The sequence below is a fragment of the Saccoglossus kowalevskii genome, chromosome 4 (assembly GCF_978046115.1).
Source record: "Saccoglossus kowalevskii chromosome 4, keSacKowa6.1, whole genome shotgun sequence".
Lineage (NCBI taxonomy): Eukaryota > Metazoa > Hemichordata > Enteropneusta > Harrimaniidae > Saccoglossus > Saccoglossus kowalevskii.
In genome coordinates, this window is record NC_140644.1 from 10278682 (window position 1) to 10304053 (window position 25372).

Here is a 25372-nt window from a genome sequence, read left to right on the forward strand (position 1 = left end):
ATTTTAAATTTATTTTTTTTCCGTTTTACGGGGCAGAGTGTAGACAAGGGCTTAATTAAGTATTAATTTTATTTTCTCATGTTTTTATCATTTTTAGTTCACAATACCAGAAATAAAAAAAAATGTTTTTTTTAAATAATTTAAGGTCACCAGACAATTTCTAAAATGTCATCGCCATAGAAACTGGACACTCAAGCCAGAATGTACTCAATACACATGTCTTCACCTGCACTACATTAACCAAACTTTGATTCTTTCTGTATATTAGAATTTAACCAAATTGTGCCAAATTAGAAGTTTAGTTGAGATTTTCCATAGATACCGGGTAAATCAAGTTTTTGGTCATTAATAGTTTGGATTTGTTTAATCTGTTCGGTCCAAAACAGTGCACATCAGTTCGCTGCACATCTACCTCATTATTCTATTCCGTAGTTCTTGGCAGTTATTATGTGAGCAGCTCTTGACAAGCACATGCTTAGTTGGGTTACAACCATTGTACTTCAGACCTGAGAATGCATCTATGTTACAAATATCTAACTTGTAGAACTCTCTCTCTTAGGTCATGGGTTTTTGTTTATTTTTAATGGACAGCAATGTTAGCAATATTTATAAAATGGACAACAAAAAGAAAATTAATATAGCCAAAATTGATAAATTTTTCAAGGTAAGTATTCCTTTTAATTAATCTTCCTTCACTTGAGAACTGAAAACGATGTTCTGTTACATTGTTGTTAGATGTAAAATGTCTGTTTACTTTGAAAACAAAGAATGTCCAATATGTGCTCATATGTTTCATAATAGGCTATCTATATGTAGTTGTACGACCAAATTGAAATCAACAACATTGACCATGGGTGTGTCCCTAGTAACCATGACCACACCCATAGCAACCAGTTCAAAGCATGGTACCAAATGGTCTGATAGCTGCACAACCGTTGAAGGTGTATTATCGATATATATTGTTTGTAGCATTTGACATATCTCGGTTTCAGTTCATTTCTTAATTTACTGCACAAGTCAAAGACTTAACTAAGTGTAGTAGATCATACAGCCTAAATGACTTTTAAATGTTTTTAGTTCCCGTTTGGATGCTGTTCAAGATGGCCGAATGGCGGCCATTTTTGTGCTGCAAAGTCATCAAAATCAAGCATTTCTGGCATTCTGGAATCAAATCTGGGCTGTTGACTGATGGAACCTAGATGCATGTAATTTTGTTTTTCAGAAAATGGCAAACTGGCGGTTAATGAGGTTTTACTAGTGCCATATCTCTGACATGCTTTGACTGATTCTGTTCAAATTTGATATATTCATTATACATCACGCATGGATGTACAGATGTATTAGTTTGATGATCCAATTCAAAATGGTCGAATAGTGGCCATTTTTGTGCTAAAAAATCATCAAAAATCAAGCATTTCTGGCATTCCGAAACCGGATCTTGGTCGTTTATGGATGAATTTTGTTCAAGCTTGGTACATACATTAGACATTATGGCTCCGTGATGTACATCTTTTTGTTCTTCTGATCGGATTCAAAATGGCTGATTGGCGGCCACTTTGTTTCAATGAATGTGTTTCTAAGGCCATATCTGACTGATTATCTTCAATTTTTATATATTCATTATACATCGTGTCATAGATATACAGATGTATTTAAAATGGCCGACCAGTGGCCATTTTTTGTTTTAATTGATGCAATATAGACAAATATTCGTTTGACGAACAGATACAAGATGACTAAATGTCAAACATTTTAATGTTGAAAAATCATCATAATCAAGCATCAGCTTCTGGATCTGTATCTCTGACATGTTTATCTTCCAACTATCTTACTATAAACAAAACTATGTATCTTAAATTTGATAACTAATGGGGACTGTGCCATGCATGGCTTGTTTTTTTCTTTTTCAGCAACTTGAAGTTGTACCACTTTTCGGTGACATGCAGATACCATTGTTTAGCTACATTAAAAATGGTCCAAACTATAGTGAGAACAAATCGCGATGGACTTGTGGAAATAACACCAACGCCAATTCCCAGTACAACCTTCTAGAGCAGCTTGTGCATATACGAGAAAGCCACACTCGATATATCAGTGAACTTGCCAAGCATAGCAATGAGGTACGAACATGGAAACAACAACAAAAACGAGGCAATGGTGTGACTAGTAGAAGAAACATCATAGTTAATTGTTAGCCACCAAATGTCACATCTACCACCACATGGTTGAATAGATGAGTTTTAAGATATAGCGCCATCAGTCTGTTCCCGCATCGCACAATTTATTCACCGGTTTCCCTGGTTCCCTGCATTCTGATAAGATATCAACTGTTCATGCCGTGAAATCAACCTAAATGTGATTGGAACATTTTTACACCAGATCGCAAGGTTTCTAAGGATCTCGAAACTGGTCTAGCTAGAGGAAAACAAACAAACAAATGATGGTGGTCTTACTAATAGTACTGTACTTATTCTGTGTTTTTATTGACATTTCATAATTATCAATATTATATTTAGGTTGTTACAACAGCTCAAAAGGTGACCAGTAGATCAGATGAAGAAAATAAACATCTTCGTGACTTAGCTTTAAAAGGAGTTCAATTGTTAGCTAGCTGGACGTCACTGGTTATGGAATTGGTGAGTTCATCTTTGAAACCTTTTGTTCTAAAAATTGTCCAAAAAAATTTTGGAAACCTGTTTGATCCTAAAAAAGTCATTTATGGTATTGAAATGATCCAATAGTATTATTTTAAAACTCAATTATAAATGAAAGTATAAATATTTATTTCATGGGGGGAAAAATGTCTAATTTGCTGCTGAAATCTTTTTACAAAATTGTTGGCGACAATATTAATTTGGCAAAAATTGATAAACCCAAGTTAAGTTTTTTCTGGTATGTTCAATGCCACATTGTGTCTTCTCACACAACTCTTACAAGGTCTATTCGCAATCCAGGGAGTTTACAAACCCCCTTAACAACCTGTAAATACCCATGTATGTGGGTTTTTTTTTATAACCTTGGGTAATGAAATTATAAATCGGTTACAAAAAAAATGCACATTTTCTATCAGTTTATCAAAGATGTTATTCTCACTTCATTCCATGGTTGTTTGCAGTATTCCTGGAAGTTAGTGCATCCCGTTGACTGTTATTTTAATACATGTCCCAAAGAGGCTGAAGAGTATGAAAGGGTAAGTCAGACTTTTACACACTCATATTATTACAATACAATGGTGTAGATCTATCAATATTATTGACACCGGACTTCTTAGCATATTATAAGGTTAATCACCTGGCATCACAAGTTCCTAGAGTCGGTTGATGCAAGTGACGTCATAGTATTTATTGATGAGTGGAAAAAAAGGAAGTATCAGCCAGCTTTACGAATAAGTGATATCAGGTGATAACCTTTTCGCCACATGACCAACAAATGTCAAAACAACAGAGAAATCATAATTTTACAGAACTACACTTACGAATGATAGATACTAATTGTCGTAGTAGTCATGTGAGTACCAGTGTAATTGTTGTTACCCAGTCTCAACTTCTCGCATCCCAACAATAGAAACGATATCATCGCTCGATTTGGTTTTTTTCTTGTACTGTTCGAGCACACACTGACTGATGACGATTAGCGTGCATATTGTCACGTATAGTGTGAAATATCAGTTTGTCACTACTGTGAATGATACGCATCATCGTCATATGATAATTTGAGATATTAGCCATATCGGGAGATTTACATATACATTGTACCTCAAAGTCACTAGCCACGTGCTTTTCTTTGTAGGCGACACGGTACAACTACAACAGCGATGAGAAGTTTGCATTAATAGAAGTCATTGCAATGATAAAGGGATTGCAAGTACTAATGAATAGAATGGAAAGTGTTTTCATTGAAGCTATCTTGCGTGCTATCTACGCTGAAATACAAGACTTTGTACAGCTGGATCTACGAGATCCACTCAGACAAGCGATTAAAAAAAAGAAAAAACTTATAGAAAGGTAAACAAGATGACATTCGTTATTATCATTGACATTGAAGCAGGTATGAAACCCTGATCTTCGTTATACTGGTGTTTAATTTCATTATACATTTAGCCCCCAAAACAATAGAATTTACTATTCACTATTTTATTTACCATTCTGTGAAAAGCTGTATCTGGATTCATTTCAAGATGTATCTGTGCTCATTTAAATGTTACAATTTTATCTTATTTTTGGTAAACTCTGTCACCGATCTTGATGTGTTCAAGAATTATTGGAATAACATTTAAACACGTTCCTTTGTTTTTATCAGAGCCCTATAGCATGTGGTGGGATTACAGTCCTGTCACTGAACGCAACTGTTCTTCTACCTCTAAATGTATGAAGCTATTTCGTTTTACAGTATTATTAAATCAGTACGTGAGACATGTGCTGATTGGCTGCGTGGTAACGAACCTCATGATGACCCGGCACTGCGAGGTGAGAAGGATCCAAAAACTGGATATAACCTGCATGTACCGCGAAGAAGTGTAGGACCGTCAAGTACACAGGTGAGACACCATATGTGAATGCTTGTTGAAGAAGTCTGAATTCATGTCTGAGGTGGAAGGAACAATGGCCAAAACCATGTTTATAGTAACGTAAAATACAATACATGCTTACACATTACACATACATATTAGAGGTGGTTTTAATATACAAGTTAATTTGACCAAACTGGTGCCAAACATGCTATCACTGTTCACATTGGACAGGTTGTCTTTATATACAGGTTGATTTGACTAAACTGGTGTCAAACATGCTGTCACTGTTCACATTAGACAGGATGTCTTTATATACAGGTTGATTTGACTAAACTGGTGCCAAACATGCTGTCGGCGTTCACATTAGACAGGTGGTCTTTATATACAGGTTGATTTGACCAAACTGGTGCCAAACATGCTGTCACTGTTCACATTAGACAGGATGTCTTTATATACAGGTTGATTTGACTAAACTGGTGCCAAACATGCTGTCGGTGTTCACATTAGACAGGTGGTCTTTATATACAGGTTGATTTGACCAAACTGGTGCCAAACATGCTGTCACTGTTCACATTAGACAGGATGTCTTTATATACAGGTTGATTTGACCAAACTGGTGCCAAACATGCTGTCAGTAGTCACACTAGACAGGTGGTGTTTATATACAGGTTAATTTGACCAAACTGGTGCCTAACATGCTGTCACTGGTCACATTAGACAGGTGGTCGTTATATACAGGTTGATTTGACCAAACTGGTGCCAAACATGCTGTCAGTGGTCACATTAGAGAGGTGGTGTTTATATACAGGTTGATTTGACCAAACTGATGCCAAAGTTCACATTAGACAGGTGGTCTTTATATACAGGTTGATTTGACCAAACTGGTGCCTAACATGCTGTCAGTAGTCACACTAGACAGGTGGTCGTTATATACAGGTTGATTTGACCAAACTGGTGCCTAACATGCTGTCACTGATCACATTAGACAGGTGGTCTTTATATACAGGTTGATTTGACCAAACTGGTGCCTAACATGCTGTCACTGTTCACATTAGACAGGTGGTCTTTATATACAGGTTGATTTGACCAAACTGGTGCCTAACATGCTGTCAGTAGTCACACTAGACAGGTGGTCATTATATACAGGTTGATTTGACCAAACTGGTGCCTAACATGCTGTCACTGTTCACATTAGACAGGATGTCTTTATATACAGGTTGATTTGACCAAACTGGTGCCTAACATGCTGTCACTGGTCACATTAGACAGGTGGTCTTTATATACAGGTTGATTTTACCAAACTGGTGCCTAACATGCTGTCACTGGTCACATTAGACAGGTGGTCGTTATATACAGGTTCATTTGACCAAACTGGTGCCAAACATGCTGTCAGTGGTCACATTAGAGAGGTGGTCTTTATATACAGGTTGATTTGACCAAACTGGTGCCTAACATGCTGTCACTGGTCACATTAGACAGGTGGTCTTTATATACAGGTTGATTTGACCAAACTGGTGCCAAACATGCTGTCACTGTTCACATTAGACAGGTGGTCTTTATATACAGGTTGATTTGACCAAACTGGTGCCGAACATGCTGTCAGTAGTCACACTAGACAGGTGGTCGTTATATACAGGTTACATTACATGTAATTTCAGGGTGTGTCACTGACCCAATTTTACTTGTTTTGTAGCTTTATATGATGAGGACAATGCTGGAATCCTTAATTTCTGATAAAGGTGGTAGTGGTAAGAAGACACTACGTAAGGAATTGGACAGCACAGCCTCAGACTCCATTGATAGTTTTCATAAGAAGTCTTTCTTTTATCAACATCTTTTAAATTTTTCAGGTAAGCTTGACCTTTTTGCTGGACATTTATTTAAATGAATTTCTAATATGAATATCAATATATGGCAATCTTGCTGTAAACAAAATTTCACTTGTTTAGTATATTTATATGAGTAATGATTATAATACGGTGTACAATTTTAGCTTTTCTCCATATAACCGATTTCTTAGAATAATAACATTCAAATAACATTTCAAACTGAAGAATATTTAATAGACCATTTTCCGTACACTGCGAGAATCACGCGTTATGCGTGAAATCGAACGTAAAAACAGGACAAACAAAGGTCATAGCGACGTAGTCGCGTCAAACATCGCGTGGGATTCGACAAACGCGAAAGTATTTCAGGGACATTTCCATGCTTCATCATGTGCTGTCCACATTTGATGATAGGCAATTTCGATTAAGGTAGCGGGACTATTATTTGCCTACTTGTTTTCATCTTCTAATTGTGACTAAATGACTACAAATAAACCCGGGAAAGTATATATTTTTAGAATCGCCAGATTTCAAGCTTTTCACAAGTGTATTTTGCATGCCGGTATCTGCATTCTACGACGTGTTACTCAATCAAAGGTGAAAAATTACTTTTTCTGTAAAAAAAATAATTACGCATTTATGCTGGTGATAAGAAGTATTTTTTTCACTTTTCCTAGTTGTTCAATAGTCTGGTAAATTGAATGTGTCTGGTCAGTTTTATTCAAGCAACGCGTTTTAAAAAATAGTGTGCTGAATTTCAATTACTGTTTTAGTCGCATTGCTCCCAACTCAAACCACAACTCGTTGGTAAATAATCGATGAAATAGTTTGTCTGGACACATTCAAGTTCCTCTCACTGTCACCTTAAAGCTGTGAAAATTTGGTGATAATCCGACGACAATAAGTATACGTTATTTTTTGTTAAAGACCTTGTATTTTGAAAAACATAAACTCCTAGAAAACGTCCATGAAGTAACAGCAAAGATTTTCAAACTTGTTTATCGGCACAATCAATTTGTTTTCCCATCAAGGTCTGTTTTAACATGTGTAGGGACATCCAAATGTATAAGGCTATTGGAAACCAAAAAAATAAAGGAATGGGATAGCGATAATTGGATAAATTCGGCATATGAAAACACCAAAATCAATGATTTTTTTTCAGTGGCTGTATGACCTTGTGTCTGACACATTCATATGCAAATGACTAATCTGTGAAACAAACAGGGGCGGAGACAAACCACTCAAATGTTTGGAAACACTCATTGTGTGTCAGATAGCTACTGATAACACATCCTAACATTGCTTTGTCTTGAGTTTATCTTTGAAACTTATAGGCACACAGATTAAACCTGTGTTGTTGATTTTGGAAAACACTACTGAGGCTGCCTTGCTTCCCTTCAGAAAATTTACATTTTAACCAACTTACATGACATTCTATGTTATGTTGACTTTATTACATGAAAGTTTATAGTGCATTTCATCAATTAATAAATAAATGTGAAAATCGTAATTTTCAACACAAATAATAGTCTCGCTACCTTAAGTGAGGGTATTCGGAAGCAATATTCCTCTGTCGAAGATCGGCCGGTCAATGTAAGCTGCGAAATAAAGAAATTCTAGTTCAAATTCAAATCGTTTGATTTTTGCGGCAGACGTTCGACGCGCGTCTTTCATGCATCTCGCGAGATCTCGCAATTGTTCGGAAAATCACCTATTAACATTAGAGCATAGAAATAAAACATTAAAAATAACAGTTTTAGATTTTAACAGTTTATTCATGTCTGAGGTGCTTAATCTACATAGGTTGGCATAAATGTATGTGCTTATGCATCAATTACGAATATTAATTGTATATTTTGTGCCTAAAATATCAAATAGACAAACTGGAAATACACATATACCCACAATAAAACATGGATTAATAATCTGGTTTCCAAACATTGGGTTTTAAGCATACACATCAGATACAGCCATTTGTTAGTTAAATACACGATGCAACAAAAACATTAAGTCTTTGTACTTCAAAGCTGCTGTCAATACACAATAAAAATTTTACTGACTTACAGAGGTGTGACTTAGTGAGGGGTCACTGTATTTACCTCATAGGTCATAACACTTTCATGTGTTGTGTTTCATCCCGGTACAGGTATGTCTAAACAGCGAATTCTTTTTTATTTCTAGATGCTTTACAGCAGTCTTGTGATCTATCACAGTTATGGTACAGGGAATTTTATTTGGAACTTACAATGGGCAAAAGAATACAGGTAACATGTCGGTTTTATTCCTTTGAGCATCATAATGTAATCTCCCCCCCCCAAAAAAAACTTGTATTTGGAAATTTCTTTTTAGTTATTTCGTTATCATTTTTTTTTTGTTAGACCAAATGGACACAATGCTCCATTGCCTATAGTTCTTAATCAAAATCATTGAAAAATATTATTTGAGACTACCCACAAATGTTGACTTGGCAGACAAACCTTATATACATTATGTCGATGAACAAAAACAAAAAAATAAAACCCTGCTAAAGGCAACATTCAATACGTAAATTATCTTGACTTTGTATCAATCTCTACAATCCTTCTCGTTTTAGTTTCCTATAGAGATGTCCATGCCGTGGATATTAACAGATCATATATTAGAAACTAAAGAACCCTGCATGATGGAGTAAGTTCACATTAAATATGTCAAATATGTTAGGGTTCTAGTCAGCATGGCGATAGTAATGTGTAAATGACAACTGTAGTTCTGAAACTGTTTGTGATGACCTTTTGACTCAAAGACTCAATCATCATCATCGTCATTTTTCTTCTAGGTATGTCTTGTATCCACTAGATTTATATAGCGACAGTGCTCACTATGCATTAATTAAATTTAAGAAGCAATTTCTTTATGATGAAATAGAGGCTGAGGTGGGTGTTGTTTTCATGTTCCTTTCATATCACTCTTACCTATTAATAGAACATTAATGAATGTCTCATGGCAAATCAGAATGGCCAAGTAATATGAATCTTGATTGTACAGTTTGACAATTTCTTTTTTACTGCTTTTTTCATATAGGTGAATTTATGCTTTGATCAGTTTGTGTATAAATTGAGTGATCAGATATTCGGTTATTATAAAGCACAGGCAGGAAGCATATTATTGGATAAGAGATTCCGAGCAGATTGTGGTGCACATGGTATTCATATACCATACCCACCACCAAATAGATATGAGACATTACTGAAACAAAGACATGTCCAGGTAATTTACATCACGGTAGATAATTCAGTGTCGTATTTACTCTATCAGTAGGGGGGATGCACTGACATAAATAAGAAAATTGTGTCTATGGTGAAAGTATTTTAATAATTCTGCATATAATAAATTCATTTTTAGCTCCGCTGTCGACTTTGTCGAGCGGAGCTTATCATATGAGTGATTGTCCGTCGTCGTCCGTGTCAATGTTTTACTTTTTCGACTTCTTCTTGAAAACTACAAGCCTGAATGCTTTGATACTTGGTGTATATGTACCTTGGGTAGACCTCTCTTAGGTTTGTTCATTTCATGTTGATATCTTCAATTCTCTAATTTTGGTGAATATTTTTGTAATTTTTGGTAAAAAGTGATATTTTCGACTTCTTGTTAAAAACCGCAAGTGCAATTGCTTTGATATTACATATATAGGTACTACATGTGGACCTCTCTCAGATTTGTTCATTTTGTAATGATATCTTTAATTCTCTAATTTTGGTGAATATTTTTGTCATTTTTGGTAAAAAGTGATATTTTCGACTTCTTGTTAAAAACCGCAAGTGCAATTGCTTTGATACTACATATATAGGTACTACATGTGAACCTCTCTCAGATTTGTTCATTTCGTAATGATATCTTCAATTCTCTAATTAATTTATTTTGGTGAATATTTTTGTAATTTTTGGTAAAAAGTGATATTTTCGACTTCTTGTTAAAAACTGTAAGTCCGATTGCTTTGATACTATTCATATTGTTCATTTTCTAATGATGTCTTCAGTTCTTTAATTGAAATGTGCATTGCTAACAGAGGAGCTATCTCAGCCGATAGGCTGCTTGTTTAACCTAGGCATGCTTTTATTAGAGATAATGATAAAATAGTCTACAGTTATATGACTGTGTGTATGCATTCCTACACGAATTCATGTAAAACTGATTTATATTTTATCTTTTTCCAGCTTCTTGGGCGATCCATAGATCTGAACCGACTGATAACGCAGCGTATTAGTAGTGCCATGCAAAAATCCTTGGAATTAGCAATAAATAGATTTGAAAGTGGGGACATAACCGGCATTATGGTAAGGCTTCCTTCCGTCTCATATTCTCCCAAATGAAAAAAAAAAATTCTCTGTTCCTATGCTATGAAAATGGTTTGTGTTACTGTATTTGCTCTTTTAGATGCCCACATGCTTACATAAATTATATATCTAAAGGAATAGCATGGATAGTTCAGTGTGGTTTGTATTAGAGATGCACTTCTAATAGAGTACATATGGTACCAGTAAAGATGTCTGATCTTGTTCAGGCAGTGATATGTTCTGAATTTTATTAGTCCCCGTTCGGACGCAGTCCGAAAACGGGGACTTATGTTTTGCCCTGTGTGCGTCCGTGCTTCCGTGCGTCCGTGCGTCCGTGATCACCTGTATCTCGAACATGCATGGACCGATTGAGTTCAAACTTCACTCATACATCACACATTATATGGGACATATGCACATGCATTTTTTTCATGATCCGATTAACGATAGCCGAATAGCGGCCATTTTAAGGCCGAAAATGCATCAAAATCGCACATTTTCACCATTCCGGACCCGGATCTCAGTTATGCATGGACGGATTTTGTTCAAATTTGGTACATACATTAAACATAATAGGACCTTGATGCACGTCATTTTTTTTTTTGGATCGGGTTCGAAATGGCCGACTGGCGGCCATTTTGTTTTAAAGAATTCAGTTCTGGATCCGTATCCAAGACATGCTTGGATTGATCGAGTTCAAACTTCACACACACAAGGTACATCATGTCACAAATATGTATGTGCATTTGTTTCATGATCTCATTAACGATAGCCAAATGGCGGCCGCTTTAAGGCCGAAAATGCATTGAAATCGCACATTTTCACCATTCCGGACCCAGATCTCAGTTATGCATGGACGGATTTCATTCAAATTTGGTACATACATTAAACATAATAGGACCTTGATGCACGTCATTTTTTTTTTCGGATCAAGTTCGAAATAGCCGACTGGCGGCCATTTTGTTTTAAAGAATTCAGTTCTGGATCCGTATCCGAGACATGTCTGGATTGATCAAGTTCAAACTTCACACACACAAGGTACATCATGTCACAAATATGTATGTGTATTTGTTTCATGATCTCATTAACGATAGCCAAATGGCGGCCGCTTTAAGGCCGAAACTGCATTGAAATCGCACATTTTCACCATTCCGGACCCGGATCTCAGTTATGCATGGACGGATTTCATTCAAACTTGGTACATACATTAAACATAATAGGACCTTGATGCACGTCATTTTTTTTTTCGGATCAAGTTCGAAATAGCCGACTGGCGGCCATTTTGTTTTAAAGAATTCAGTTCTGGATCCATATCCGAGACATGCTTGGATTGATCGAGTTCAAACTTCACACACACAAGGTACATCATGTCACAAATATGTATGTGCATTTGTATCATGATCTCATTAACGATAGCCAAATGGCGGCCGCTTTAAGGCCGAAAATGCATTGAAATCGCACATTTTCACCATTCCGGACCCGTATCTCAGTTATGCATGGATGGATTTTGTTCAAATTTGGTACATACATTAAACATAATAGGACCTTGATGCACGTCTTTTTTTTTTTCGGATCAAGTTCGAAATGGCCGACTGGCGGCCATTTTGTTAAAGAATTCAGTTCTGGATCCGTATCCAAGACATGTCTGGATTGATCAAGTTCAAACTTCACACACACATGGTACATCATGTCACAAATAGATATGTGCCTTTGTTTCATGATCTGCTTAACAATAGCGAAATGATGGCCATTTTAAGGCCGAAAATGCATCAAAATCACGTATTTTCACAATTCCAGAACCGGATCTCAGTCATGCATGGATGGATTTTGTTCAGATTTAGCACAATGTGTTGTACATATGCAGGTGCATTTCGGTCATGATCTGCTTTGAATGTATATGTCACTCAAATATGAACGGAACGGGGACGTGTCATTGACAATGACTTGTTCTTGCAGGAGCTGGAAGGTCTGTTAGATGTTAATCGACTTACACACAAATTGCTCAGTAAGCATTTAACGTTAAGTGACTTCGGATCTATGTTTCGTGAAGCTAACCACAATGTCTTGGCTCCCTATGGTAGAATTACTTTACATGTGTTCTGGGAGCTAAACTATGACTTCCTGCCAAACTATTGTTTTAATGCTGCAACAAACAGGTGAGTTTATAACATTGTCAGATGGGAACTGGCTAGTTTTTGAGGTGGCCGCTGGGTGTGTTCTTGATGTGGCCACTGGGTGTGTTCTTGAGGTCGCGACTGGGTGTGTTTTCGATGTCGCCAATGGGTGTGTTCTTGATGTGGCACTGGAGGGTGTTCTTGGGGTGGCCACTGGGTGTGTTCTTGGGGTGGCCACTGGGTGTGTTCTTGAGGTGGCCACTTGGTGTGTTCTTGGGGTGGCCACTGGGTGTGCTCTTGGGGTGGCGACTGGGTGTGTTCTTGGGGTGGCCACTGGGTGTGTTCTTGAGGTGGTCACTGGGTGTGTTCTTGGGGTGGCCACTGGGTGTGTTCTTGGGGTGGCCACTAGGTGTGTTATTGGGGTGGCCACTAGGTGTGTTATTGGGGTGGCCACTGGGTGTGTTCTTGAGGTGGCCACTGGGTGTGTTCTTGGGGTGGCCACTGGGTGTGGTCTTGAGGTGGCCACTGGGTGTGTTCTTGAGGTGGCCACTTGGTGTGTTCTTGAGGTGGCCACTTGGTGTGTTCTTGAGGTGGCCACTGGGTGTGTTCTTGGGGTGGCCACTGGGTGTGTTCTTGAGGTGGCCACTGGGTGTGTTCTTGGGGTGGCCACTTGGTGTGTTCTTGAGGTGGCCACTTGGTGTGTTCTTGAGGTGGCCACTGGGTGTGTTCTTGAGGTGGCCACTAGGTGTGTTCTTGAGGTGGCCACTAGGTGTGTTCTTGGGGTGGCCACTAGGTGTGTTCTTGGGGTGGCCACTGGGTGTGTTCTTGAGGTGTCCACTGGGTGTGTTCTTGAGGTGTCCACTGGGTGTGTTCTTGGGGTGGCAACTGGGTGTGGTCTTGAGGTGGCCACTGGGTGTGGTCTTGAGGTGGCCACTGGGTGTGTTCTTGAGGTGGCCACTTGGTGTGTTCTTGAGGTGGCCACTGGGTGTGTTCTTGGGGTGACCACTGGGTGTGTTCTTGGGGTGGCCACTGGGTGTGTTTTTGGGGTGGCCACTAGGTGTGTTTTTGGGGTGGCCACTAGGTGTGTTCTTGGGGTGGCCACTGGGTGTGTTCTTGGGGTGGCCACTGGGTGTGTTCTTGAGGTGGCCACTGGGTGTGTTCTTGGGGTGGCCACTGGGTGTGTTCTTGGGGTGGCCACTAGGTGTGTTCTTGGGGTGGCCACTAGGTGTGTTCTTGGGGTGGCCACTTGGTGTGTTCTTGAGGTGGCCACTGGGTGTGTTCTTGAGGTGGCCACTGGGTGTGTTCTTGGGGTGGCCACTGGGTGTGTTCTTGGGGTGGCCACTAGGTGTGTTCTTGGGGTGGCCACTTGGTGTGTTCTTGAGGTGGCCACTGGGTGTGTTCTTGAGGTGGCCACTGGGTGTGTTCTTGAGGTGGCCACTGGGTGTGTTCTTGGGGTGGCCACTAGGTGTGTTCTTGGGGTGGCCACTAGGTGTGTTCTTGGGGTGGCCACTAGGTGTGTTCTTGGGGTGGCCACTGGGTGTGTTCTTGAGGTGGCCACTGGGTGTGTTCTTGAGGTGGCCACTGGGTGTGTTCTTGAGGTGGCCACTGGGTGTGTTCTTGAGGTGGCCACTGGGTGTGTTCTTGAGGTGGCCACTAGGTGTGTTCTTGGGGTGGCCACTGGGTGTGTTCTTGGGGTGGCCACTGGGTGTGTTCTTGAGGTGGCCACTAGGTGTATTCTTGGGGTGGCCACTGGGTGTATTCTTGGGGTGGCCACTGGGTGTGTTGAGGTGGCCACTGGGTGTGTTCTTGAGGTGGCCACTGGGTGTGTTCTTGAGGTGGCCACTGGGTGTGTCCCTAATGTGGCCACTGGGTGTGTTCTTGGGGTGGCCACTGGGTGTGTTCTTGGGGTGGCCACTGGGTGTGTTCTTGGGGTGGCCACTGGGTGTGTTCTTGGGGTGGCCACTGGGTGTGTTCTTGGGGTGGCCACTGGGTGTGTTCTTGGGGTGGCCACTGGGTGTGTTCTTGGGGTGGCCACTGGGTGTGTTCTTGGGGTGGCCACTGAGTGTGTTCTTGGGGTGGCCACTAGGTGTGTTCTTGATGTGGCCACTGGGTGTGTTCTTGAGGTGGCCACTTGGTGTGTTCTTGGGGTGGCCACTGGGTGTGTTCTTGGGTGGCCACTAGGTGTGTTCTTGGGGTGGCCACTAGGTGTGTTCTTGGGGTGGCCACTTGGTGTGTTCTTGGGGTTGCCACTTGGTGTGTTCTTGAGGTGGCCACTGGGTGTGTTCTTGAGGTGGCCACTGGGTGTGTTCTTGAGGTGGCTACTAGGTGTGTTCTTGGGGTGGCCACTGGGTGTGTTCTTGGGGTGGCCACTGGGTGTGTTCTTGAGGTGGCCACTTGGTGTGTTCTTGGGGTGGCCACTGGGTGTGTTCTTGGGGTGGCGACTGGGTGTGTTCTTGAGGTGGCCACTAGGTGTGTTCTTGGGGTGGCCACTGGGTGTGTTCTTGGGGTGGCCACTGGGTGTGTTCTTGAGGTGGCCACTAGGTGTGTTCTTGGGGTGGCCACTGGGTGTGTTCTTTAGGTGATCACTGGGTGTGTTCCTGAGGTGGCCACTAGGTGTGTTCTTGGAGTGGCCACTGGGTATGTTCTTGAGGTGGCCACTGGGGGTGCTCTTGATGTGGCCACTGGGGGTGCTCTTGAGGTCGCTGCTGGTTGTGTTTTTGAGATGGCCACTGGATGTGTTCTTGATGTGGCCTCTGGGTGTGTTCTTGAACTGGCCACTGGGTGTGTTCTTGAACTGGCCACTGGGTGTGTTCTTGGGGTGGCCACTGGGTGTGTTCTTGAGGTGGCCACTTGGTGTGTTCTTGGGGTGGCCACTGGGTGTGTTCTTGGGGTGGCGACTGGGTGTGTTCTTGGGGTGGCCACTGGGTGTGTTCTTGAGGTGGCCACTGGGTGTGTCCCTAATGTGGCCACTAGGTGTGTTCTTGGGGTGGCCACTAGGTGTGTTCTTGGGGTGGCCACTGGGTGTGTTCTTGAGGTGGCCACTGGGTGTGTTCTTGAGGTTGCCACTAGGTGTGTTCTTGAGGTTGCCACTAGGTGTGTTCTTGAGGTGGCCACTGGGTGTGTTCTTGAGGTGGCCACTGGGTGTGTTCTTGAGGTGGCCACTGGGTGTGTTTTTGGGGTGGCCACTGGGTGTGTTCTTGGGGTGGCCACTGGGTGTGTTCTTGAGGTGGCCACTAGGTGTGTTCTTGACGTGGCCACTGGGTGTGTTCTTGGGGTGGCCACTGGGTGTGTCCCTGAGGTAGCCACTACGTGTGTTCTTGGGGTGGCCACTAGGTGTGTTCTTGGGGTGGCCACTGGGTGTGTTCTTGGGGTGGCCACTGGGTGTGTCCCCGAGGTAGCCACTACGTGTGTTCTTGGGGTGGCCACTAGGTGTGTTCTTGGGGTGGCCACTGGGTGTGTTCTTGAGGTGGCCACTGGGTGTGTTCTTGGGGTGGCCACTGGGTGTGTTCTTGGGGTGGCCACTGGGTGTGTTCTTGGGGTGGCCACTGGGTGTGTTCTTGGGGTGGCCACTGGGTGTGTTCTTGGGGTGGCCACTGGGTGTGTTCTTGGGGTGGCCACTGAGTGTGTTCTTGGGGTGGCCACTAGGTGTGTTCTTGATGTGGCCACTGGGTGTGTTCTTGAGGTGGCCACTAGGTGTGTTCTTGAGGTGGCCACTTGGTGTGTTCTTGAGGTGGCCACTGGGTGTGTTCTTGGGGTGGCCACTAGGTGTGTTCTTGGGGTGGCCACTAGGTGTGTTCTTGGGGTGGCCACTTGGTGTGTTCTTGGGGTTGCCACTTGGTGTGTTCTTGAGGTGGCCACTGGGTGTGTTCTTGAGGTGGCCACTAGGTGTGTTCTTGGGGTGGCCACTGGGTGTGTTCTTGGGGTGGCCACTGGGTGTGTTCTTGGGGTGGCCACTGGGTGTGTTCTTGGGGTGGCCACTGGGTGTGTTCTTGGGGTGGCCACTGGGTGTGTTCTTGAGGTGGCCACTTGGTGTGTTCTTGGGGTGGCCACTGGGTGTGTTCTTGGGGTGGCGACTGGGTGTGTTCTTGAGGTGGCCACTAGGTGTGTTCTTGGGGTGGCCACTGGGTGTGTTCTTGGGGTGGCCACTGGGTGTGTTCTTGAGGTGGCCACTAGGTGTGTTCTTGGGGTGGCCACTGGGTGTGTTCTTTAGGTGATCACTGGGTGTGTTCCTGAGGTGGCCACTAGGTGTGTTCTTGGAGTGGCCACTGGGTATGTTCTTGAGGTGGCCACTGGGGGTGCTCTTGATGTGGCCACTGGGGGTGCTCTTGAGGTCGCTGCTGGTTGTGTTTTTGAGATGGCCACTGGATGTGTTCTTGATGTGGCCTCTGGGTGTGTTCTTGAACTGGCCACTGGGTGTGTTCTTGAACTGGCCACTGGGTGTGTTCTTGGGGTGGCCACTGGGTGTGTTCTTGAGGTGGCCACTTGGTGTGTTCTTGGGGTGGCCACTGGGTGTGTTCTTGGGGTGGCGACTGGGTGTGTTCTTGGGGTGGCCACTGGATGTGTTCTTGAGGTGGCCACTGGGTGTGTCCCTAATGTGGCCACTAGGTGTGTTCTTGGGGTGGCCACTGGGTGTGTTCTTGGGGTGGCCACTGGGTGTGTTCTTGAGGTGGCCACTGGGTGTGTTCTTGAGGTGGCCACTTGGTGTGTTCTTGAGGTTGCCACTAGGTGTGTTCTTGAGGTGGCCACTGGGTGTGTTCTTGAGGTGGCCACTGGGTGTGTTCTTGAGGTGGCCACTGGGTGTGTTCTTGGGGTGGCCACTGGGTGTGTTCTTGAGGTGGCCACTAGGTGTGTTCTTGAGGTGGCCACTGGGTGTGTTCTTGGGGTGGCCACTGGGTGTGTCCCTGAGGTAGCCACTACGTGTGTTCTTGGGGTGGCCACTAGGTGTGTTCTTGGGGTGGCCACTGGGTGTGTTCTTGAGGTGGCCACTGGGTGTGTTCTTGAGGTGGCCACTTGGTGTGTTCTTGGGGTGACCACTGGGTGTGTTCTTGGGGTGGCCACTGGGTGTGTTCTTGGGGTGGCCACTGGGTGTGTTCTTGGGGTGGCCACTGGGTGTGTTCTTGGGGTGGCCACTGGGTGTGTTCTTGAGGTGGCCACTAGGTGTGTTCTTGGGGTGGCCACTGGGTGTGTTCTTTAGGTGATCACTGGGTGTGTTCCTGAGGTGGCCACTAGGTGTGTTCTTGGAGTGGCCACTGGGTATGTTCTTGAGGTGGCCACTGGGGGTGCTCTTGATGTGGCCACTGGGGGTGCTCTTGAGGTCGCTGCTGGTTGTGTTTTTGAGATGGCCACTGGATGTGTTCTTGATGTGGCCTCTGGGTGTGTTCTTGAACTGGCCACTGGGTGTGTTCTTGAACTGGCCACTGGGTGTGTTCTTGATGTGGCTGCTGCAGGTGTGATTGACTAGAATGTGATGTATATGAGTATATGTGTATGAGATAAACTGCATTATATTACTATAAAATAAAATCTTCACAATTAATTAATTTTTTGTACAATACCTTCCTAATTGCAGGTTTGTGTTAACTCGTTATTCCTATGTGCAACCGTTGGGTCGTGACAAGCCACCACATGCAGCCGCACACTACCTTTATGGATCCAAGGTGTGTACATGTACATGAATCAGATCAAGAGCAAGTCTTTTTTATTGAATAAATATTCATATCATTACCTCTCTGTGAGTTGCCTTAAATATTTTCTGTTGGCCATTATATGGTGAAGTATAATTTGAGTCTTTTAATTTTCAGGCTCTTAATAGTGCTTATACCAATATCTACAGTCTTTACAATAATTTTGTGGGGGCACCACATTTCGAGGCCATTGTTCGTCTTCTTGGTTACCAGGGTATTGCTGTGGTGATGGAGGAACTTCTTAAAATTGTGAAGAGCTTGGTAAGTTCACTACATTATCATCCATATACATTTTACAGATCAGATCAATGGTTCATTTAACAGTCTACATCATTCGCTCAGTCAGCAGGCCACAACATTGGCTGATTTTGCAGGTCAGATATTGGTGTATTTGCCAGTCCATGTCATTGCCTCATTTGAAAGACCATGTCATTGGTTCATTTGATAGACCACACCATTGGTTCATTTTGGCAGACCACGTCACCAGTCCATCTGGCAGACTGTGTCATTGGTTCATTTCGCAGGAACTTTTGTCATAAATATTAATTTCAAAATAAGTGTATAAGGTTTATGTATATATTACTTTGTTTGATTACCTTCCTCCAACCATTTTCTGTGCTGTTTTGTCATCGACAGCTTCAAGGTACTATTCTTCAGTATGTCAAGACATTAATGGAAGTCATGCCTAAAGTATGTAAATTACCCAAATATGAATATGGATCACCCGGTAAGGATTATTTAGAATTTTTTTTTTATTTTGTTGACCACTTTCTTTTGAATTTATGTATTCACGCCGGTTTTCTCACACCCGGCGTGACATACACTGACATGTCAGATAGTAATTCTATGTTTTTTGAACACAGGCGTCCTTGGCTACTACCACGCTCACTTGGAGTCAATTATCCAGTATGCTGAGCTCAAGACTGATGTGTTTCAGAGTTTCAGAGAAGTTGGCAATGCTGTTTTATTCTGTCTACTCATAGAGCAGAGTTTAGCGCAGGAAGAAGTCTGCGACCTCCTGCATGCTGCTCCATTCCAAAACATCATTCCAAGGCCTTTTGTTAAAGGTATGTGTGTTGTTGTGTATTGTACTTTCCTGAAATTATTTTGAATTGCAAAACTGTCTGTATTTGGGTTCCATCCATCTGTCCATCTATCACATCTCAGAAGTTCAGAGACCAATGGTACATGGTTGATACATGATGATATACATATGCCCCAGATTTTTTTTCTGTTCAGATACAAAATGGTCAACTGATGGCCATATTTGACCCCAAAATGGCCAAAAAATATATATTTATATGTGTGGCGCATTGTCACCAATTCTGTTCAAACTTAGAATATGAGTACCAGTAATATCTGTTGGCATACTGTTGGCAAATTGGTCGACTAGTGGCCATTTTAATTGTCAAAATTACTTTTCATGCAGCCATTTTGAAACACAATTTTGAAAATTATAACTCTATACAGACTATTTCAAATATTAATATTATTTGATTATGCAAATGTATTCGATGAATCATGTTGTCATGGCAGCTCAAATTCAAATATTTTGAAAAATGAAAATTTTCCTGTCAAACATAATCCACAAAGACAATCAAAAGTCTGAGTCAATCAATTTATCTTTCAGATGGAGAGAAACTGGAAAGTAAGATGAAGAAATTGGAAGGAAAATATGCACCCTTACAAGTAGTACCAATAATAGAAAAGCTAGGAACTGCTGAGGTGAGGTGTTGAGTTTATTACGACTTGGGTTTTTGACTCCCATGTGCGAAGCACAAAATGGGAGTCTTTGCAGTTAGTGTGTGTGTATGTGTGTATGTGTGTATGTGTGTATGTGTGTATGTGTGTGTGTGTGTGTGTATGTGTGTCCGACTGTTCCACTGCTATCTCAAGAACCATACATCGGTTTTTGATGAAACTTGGTGCATAGATGCTCTGGGCCAATGCGCAGATTTGATTAGGTTTTGGTAAAAATCCATGCTCGTTAATTACCTAATTTGCATGATAATTAGCTAATTTTTAGCTGTTCTATGACTGTTCCACTGATATCTAAAGAACCACTCATTGGATTTTGATAAAACTTGGTACATAGATGCTCTGAACATATGCGCAGATTTGATTAATTTTTGGTAAAAATCCGTGCATATTAATTACCTAATTTGCATGATAATTAGCTATTTTTTAGTGGTTCCATGACTGTTCCACTGATATCTAAACAACCACTCATTGGATTTTGATGAAACTTGGTACATAGATGCTCTGAACTAATGCTAGGTTTTGATTAGTTTTTGGTAATAATCCGTGGATACTAATTACCTAATTTGCATAATGATTAGTCAATCTTCGGTTTTTCCACTGATATCTCAAGTACTAATCATCACATTCCAATGAAACTTGGTACATAGATGTCATACGACACTGCACAGACCTGATAGTTTTTAAGGTAATATCAGTACATATTAATTACCTAATTTGCATAATTAATTAATTTTCAGCATTTGATATAAGTAGTTAGCATTACATTTCAATGAAACTTGGTACTTACATACTCAAGGACTATGCAGAGATTGATTGTTTTCGATAAATATTTGTGCATATTAATCACCTAATTTGCATAATTAGTTAATTTTCAGCTTTTCCACAGGTATCTCAAGTACTAATCATCGCATTTCAATGAAACTTGGTACATAGATCCTTTAGGACTATGCAGAGACCTGATTTGTTTTAGGGTAAATAATTGTGCATATTAATTACCTAATTTGCATAATTAATTTTCAGCTTTTCTACTGATATCTAAAGTACTAATCATCACATTTCAATGAATCTAGAATTATGCAGACCCAATTAGTTTCCGGTAAATATTTGTGCATATTAATCACCTAATTTGCATAATTAACCAACTTTCACACTGATATCTCAGGTACTATACATCACATATCAATGAATGTACATGGATGCTGTAGGACAATAGACAGACCTGAATAATTGTGGGTTAAAATCTGTACATATTAATTACCTAATTTGCATAATTAACCAATTTTAAGCTTTCACACTGATATCTAAAGTACCGTAAAAACTCCAAAATTTCGACCGGTTTTAAATAATTGGTGTTCGATATGTGACGTGTTTTTATAGTCAAAATTAAGGTGCATTTTCGGACGGTCGAATTTTTCAGAATAGAAATCAGCAAATGAAAAAATGGGGATGATAGACAGTGTGCTTCATTAGTTTTTAAAAAATGCAATGTCCGTCAATTGACGTAAACTTCCTCATGTTTCACGGTAAAAGCAAAGGTCGTGGCCGAGTTGTAACTCAAAATCTAAACAAAGTCATCAATCAGTGAGTATTATGACAAGCAAAACAAAACATCAAGACGCGGAGAAGAGGTCAGCACAAAACTAATAGGTCAAAAGACAAAGCTGTCTCGCACTACCTAGAAAAACTTGCGAATGTTCGAAGTACAGGTACCCATTGGACAAAAGATGCATGGAAGTTTAGCAAACTATCTCCCCGACCCAGTGCAATGTATCCGGTTAGAATCAAAGCTCACGTGTCCCTTATTTGAGGGACCAAATTCTGCCGTAAATTCGCCCTTGGATTAAAAAATAAAATGGGATTTAAGAAAATAAAATGGGACTTTTAAGGTGTATTTTGGCGTCATTTTTCGGACATTTCAATCAATCCTGCCGGCTAAAATAGAGTCTAAGTTTTACCGTAGTCATTGACGTTTGTCTATTCAAGAGTACACGTGTATGATTTTTATCGTGACTAGCGTGAGCGGGTAAGCTTCCTTTCGAGAATGAGCTGTTATCACTGTGAACAATGTTAAATTATTCTTCAGATGACCAGTTTATTTTTTAAAAACAACTAATTTTTTTATTTAAAAAAAATCATGCCGTTTTCGCATCAAAATCCAAGCCAAAATATCGTACTACAACACCAATTTCTTCCGCATTGCGTTCAATAACATTAACATATTTAAATAAGCTATGGTAATTTGAACACGTTGGCATCATCCAGCTTTTTGATTGGTTAATTAGCGATTTGACCTATTTGACCTAAGAGAACATGGCGGATATCCTACAGCATCAAACGTTTATACGAGACCGGAATCATTCGCTTACGATGAAACTAAGTTGACTTTTATTTGTATTTCATAACCATTCAACAAATTTATTTTGTGTACATTATTATAATCACTACTGAGTACAGTAATAATCAACAATTCAGAAACGCAGCATGCCGAGATTTTTGTGTTCGTTTTTATTTGAAACTTCGTTTATTTAGAATATATTTTCGTTACCAATAAAATAAAAATCTCTCAGTCAATCAGAAACCCGGATTCATGCCTTCGAGGAAGGTCCCGTTTGAACGCTCACATCGTTTTTTTTTTCGTTTGGGGGAAAACTAAAACTGGTCGCAATTTTCGAATAAGAATGAGTCGGCAATTTTTAGTGGAGTCGAAAATTTGTAGGTAAATAAAACACAGAAACCGGCAAATAAATAGGCGATCGAATTTTTAGAGGGGTCGAAATTTTGGAGTTTTCACGGTACTAATTATTCCATTTCAATGAAACTTAGTATAAAGATGCTCTAGGACAATGTACAAACCTAATTAGTTTTGGGTAAAAATCTGTTCATATTAATTCCCTAATAAGCATAATAATTTTTTGGTTCTAATCACATTTCAATTAAACTTGGAGACATAGATTTTCTGTTACATTGCGCAGAACTCATTAGTTTTACACTCAAATCTGGTCATATTAATTTTCTGATTTGCATAATTAGTTTTCAGCTAAATAATTTCGAATTATATTTAATGTGTCTCCAATACTCTCAGCACATGGGAGTTCTTTCTAAGCTTTCTTTGATTTGACATGCACCTTCACAGTAAACTTGTGTTTACTGATGTCAAAAATAATTGTCAATATATTCATTTGTATTATATTTATGTCAGTTTTGAATGCTTGCTCGTAATGAGAAAAAATAAAGTTTATCGGCTTGTCTGTATTTGATGCATTGTCAGTAAAAGGTAAATTAAATTAAAAAGGTAAATTATTGAGTTTTCATAAAAACTACAGTATTCATTGTGGTCGATCAGTATTTGCAATTAAAAACATTGTATAATGTTAATTTGTACTTTGGTTTCTTCTTCGTAGCAAGCACAGATAGCAAGAGAAGGAGATTTGTTGACAAAAGAGAGACTTTGCTGCGGCCTAACAATGTTTGAGATTGTCTTGACACGGATAAAGACGTTTCTTGATGACCCTGTGTGGCATGGTGAACCCCCAGCTAATGGTGTAATGAATATAGACGAGTGTACTGAATTTCATCGGCTCTGGAGTGCTATACAATTTGTCGTTTGTCTGCCACTCAAACTAAACGAGTTCACTGTGGAGTAAGTAGAGCCTTGTTTTCACTCATCAACATTAGGCAGTGTCACCTCAGTGTTTGGCAGATAATGGCATTCAAGAACGTGTGTGAACACACAAAAAATGGCCGTGGCAAGAACCCAGTACTCAATATGCCCACTCAACAATAACAGAAATACACAGTATTCCCATGTGAAAAGCTCCCAATCCTGTTTATGTTTATCTACATATATCATTGTGAATGTAACACACTACTACCAGATAACTGCATGGGGCTGTACTATAAAAACGTAATCTTCTAAATGTATTATTCTATGTTAATTCTGACAGGGAATGTTTTGGTGAAGGTTTGAACTGGGCCGGCTGTGTTCTTATAGTGTTACTCACACAGCAAAGGCGGTTTGAAGCGCTTGATTTCTGTTACCACGTGCTAAGAGTCCAAAGGGTTGATGCGAGGGAAGACTCTGTCAAAGGCATCGTAAGTAAATTGATGGCTAATGCAAAGAAGTATTTGGTTAATACATGTATCTGTAGAACTCTACTTCATTACTGATTTTTACTATTTTGTAGATATCACCTAGTCGATTCAGAGTCACTGATATTTTCATGACATTGTTGTTACATGCAATATAAACAGTGGCTTGATTAGGAATGAATATAATATGACATGTAATATATAAGGTGATAAATTCCCTGTGCCAATGAATGTGAAACCCTGCAATCTTGAAATCTCGTAATCTCGTACATGTTGTCACACCAGTGTATATTTGTTTGGTAATGTTGAATAACGCCAAGAAAGAGCTTTAGATGCTAGGCAATAAAAGTAGCATGAACAGCTTTTCTCTCATTTTTAGCTCCGCTGTCGACTTTGTCGAGCGGAGCTTATCATATGAGTGATTGTCCGTCGTCGTCGTCGTCCGTCGTCGTCCGTGTCAATGTTTTACTTTTTCGACTTCTTCTTGAAAACTACAAGCCTGAATGCTTTGATACTTGGTGTATATGTACCTTGGGTAGACCTCTCTCAGATTTGTTCATTTCATGATGATATCTTCAATTCTCTAATTTTGGTGAATATTTTTGTCATTTTTAGTAAAAAGTGATATTTTCGACTTCTTGTTGAAAACCGCAAGTGCAATTGCTTTGATATTACATATATAGGTACTACATGTGGACCTCTCTCAGATTTGTTCATTTTGTAATGATATCTTTAATTCTCTAATTTTGGTGAATATTTTTGTCATTTTTGGTAAAAAGTGATATTTTCGACTTCTTGTTGAAAACCGCAAGTCCAATTGCTTTGATATTACATATATAGGTACTACATGTTGACCTCTCTCAGATTTGTTCATTTTGTAATGATATCTTCAATTCTCTAATTTTTGTGAATATTTTTGTAATTTTTGGTAAAAAGTGATATTTTCGACTTCTTGTTGAAAACCGCAAGTCCAATTGCTTTGATATTACATATATAGATACTACATGTGAACCTCTCTCAGATTTGTTCATTTTGTAATGATATCTTTAATTCTCTAATTTTGGTGAATATT

General features: G+C 40.4%; 1 protein-coding gene across 2 annotated transcripts in view; it reads left to right on the plus strand.

Moving 5' to 3' along the window:
• Positions 1-25372, plus strand: part of LOC100375489 (cytoplasmic FMR1-interacting protein 2-like) — a 45918-nt gene that overhangs the window by 16028 nt on the left and 4518 nt on the right. For both annotated transcript variants that reach the window (XM_085497744.1, XM_085497745.1), the window contains 20 exons: positions 560-664; positions 1911-2120; positions 2517-2636; positions 3116-3190; positions 3790-4004; positions 4390-4537; positions 6204-6360; positions 8521-8603; positions 8933-9006; positions 9155-9251; positions 9400-9585; positions 10533-10652; positions 12609-12808; positions 18336-18423; positions 18568-18711; positions 19087-19177; positions 19314-19517; positions 20081-20175; positions 23613-23851; positions 24156-24303. In XM_085497744.1, coding sequence (XP_085353870.1) covers positions 560-664; positions 1911-2120; positions 2517-2636; positions 3116-3190; positions 3790-4004; positions 4390-4537; positions 6204-6360; positions 8521-8603; positions 8933-9006; positions 9155-9251; positions 9400-9585; positions 10533-10652; positions 12609-12808; positions 18336-18423; positions 18568-18711; positions 19087-19177; positions 19314-19517; positions 20081-20175; positions 23613-23851; positions 24156-24303 — 2799 coding nt within the window. The remainder of the gene's footprint in view (positions 1-559; positions 665-1910; positions 2121-2516; positions 2637-3115; positions 3191-3789; positions 4005-4389; positions 4538-6203; positions 6361-8520; positions 8604-8932; positions 9007-9154; positions 9252-9399; positions 9586-10532; positions 10653-12608; positions 12809-18335; positions 18424-18567; positions 18712-19086; positions 19178-19313; positions 19518-20080; positions 20176-23612; positions 23852-24155; positions 24304-25372) is intronic.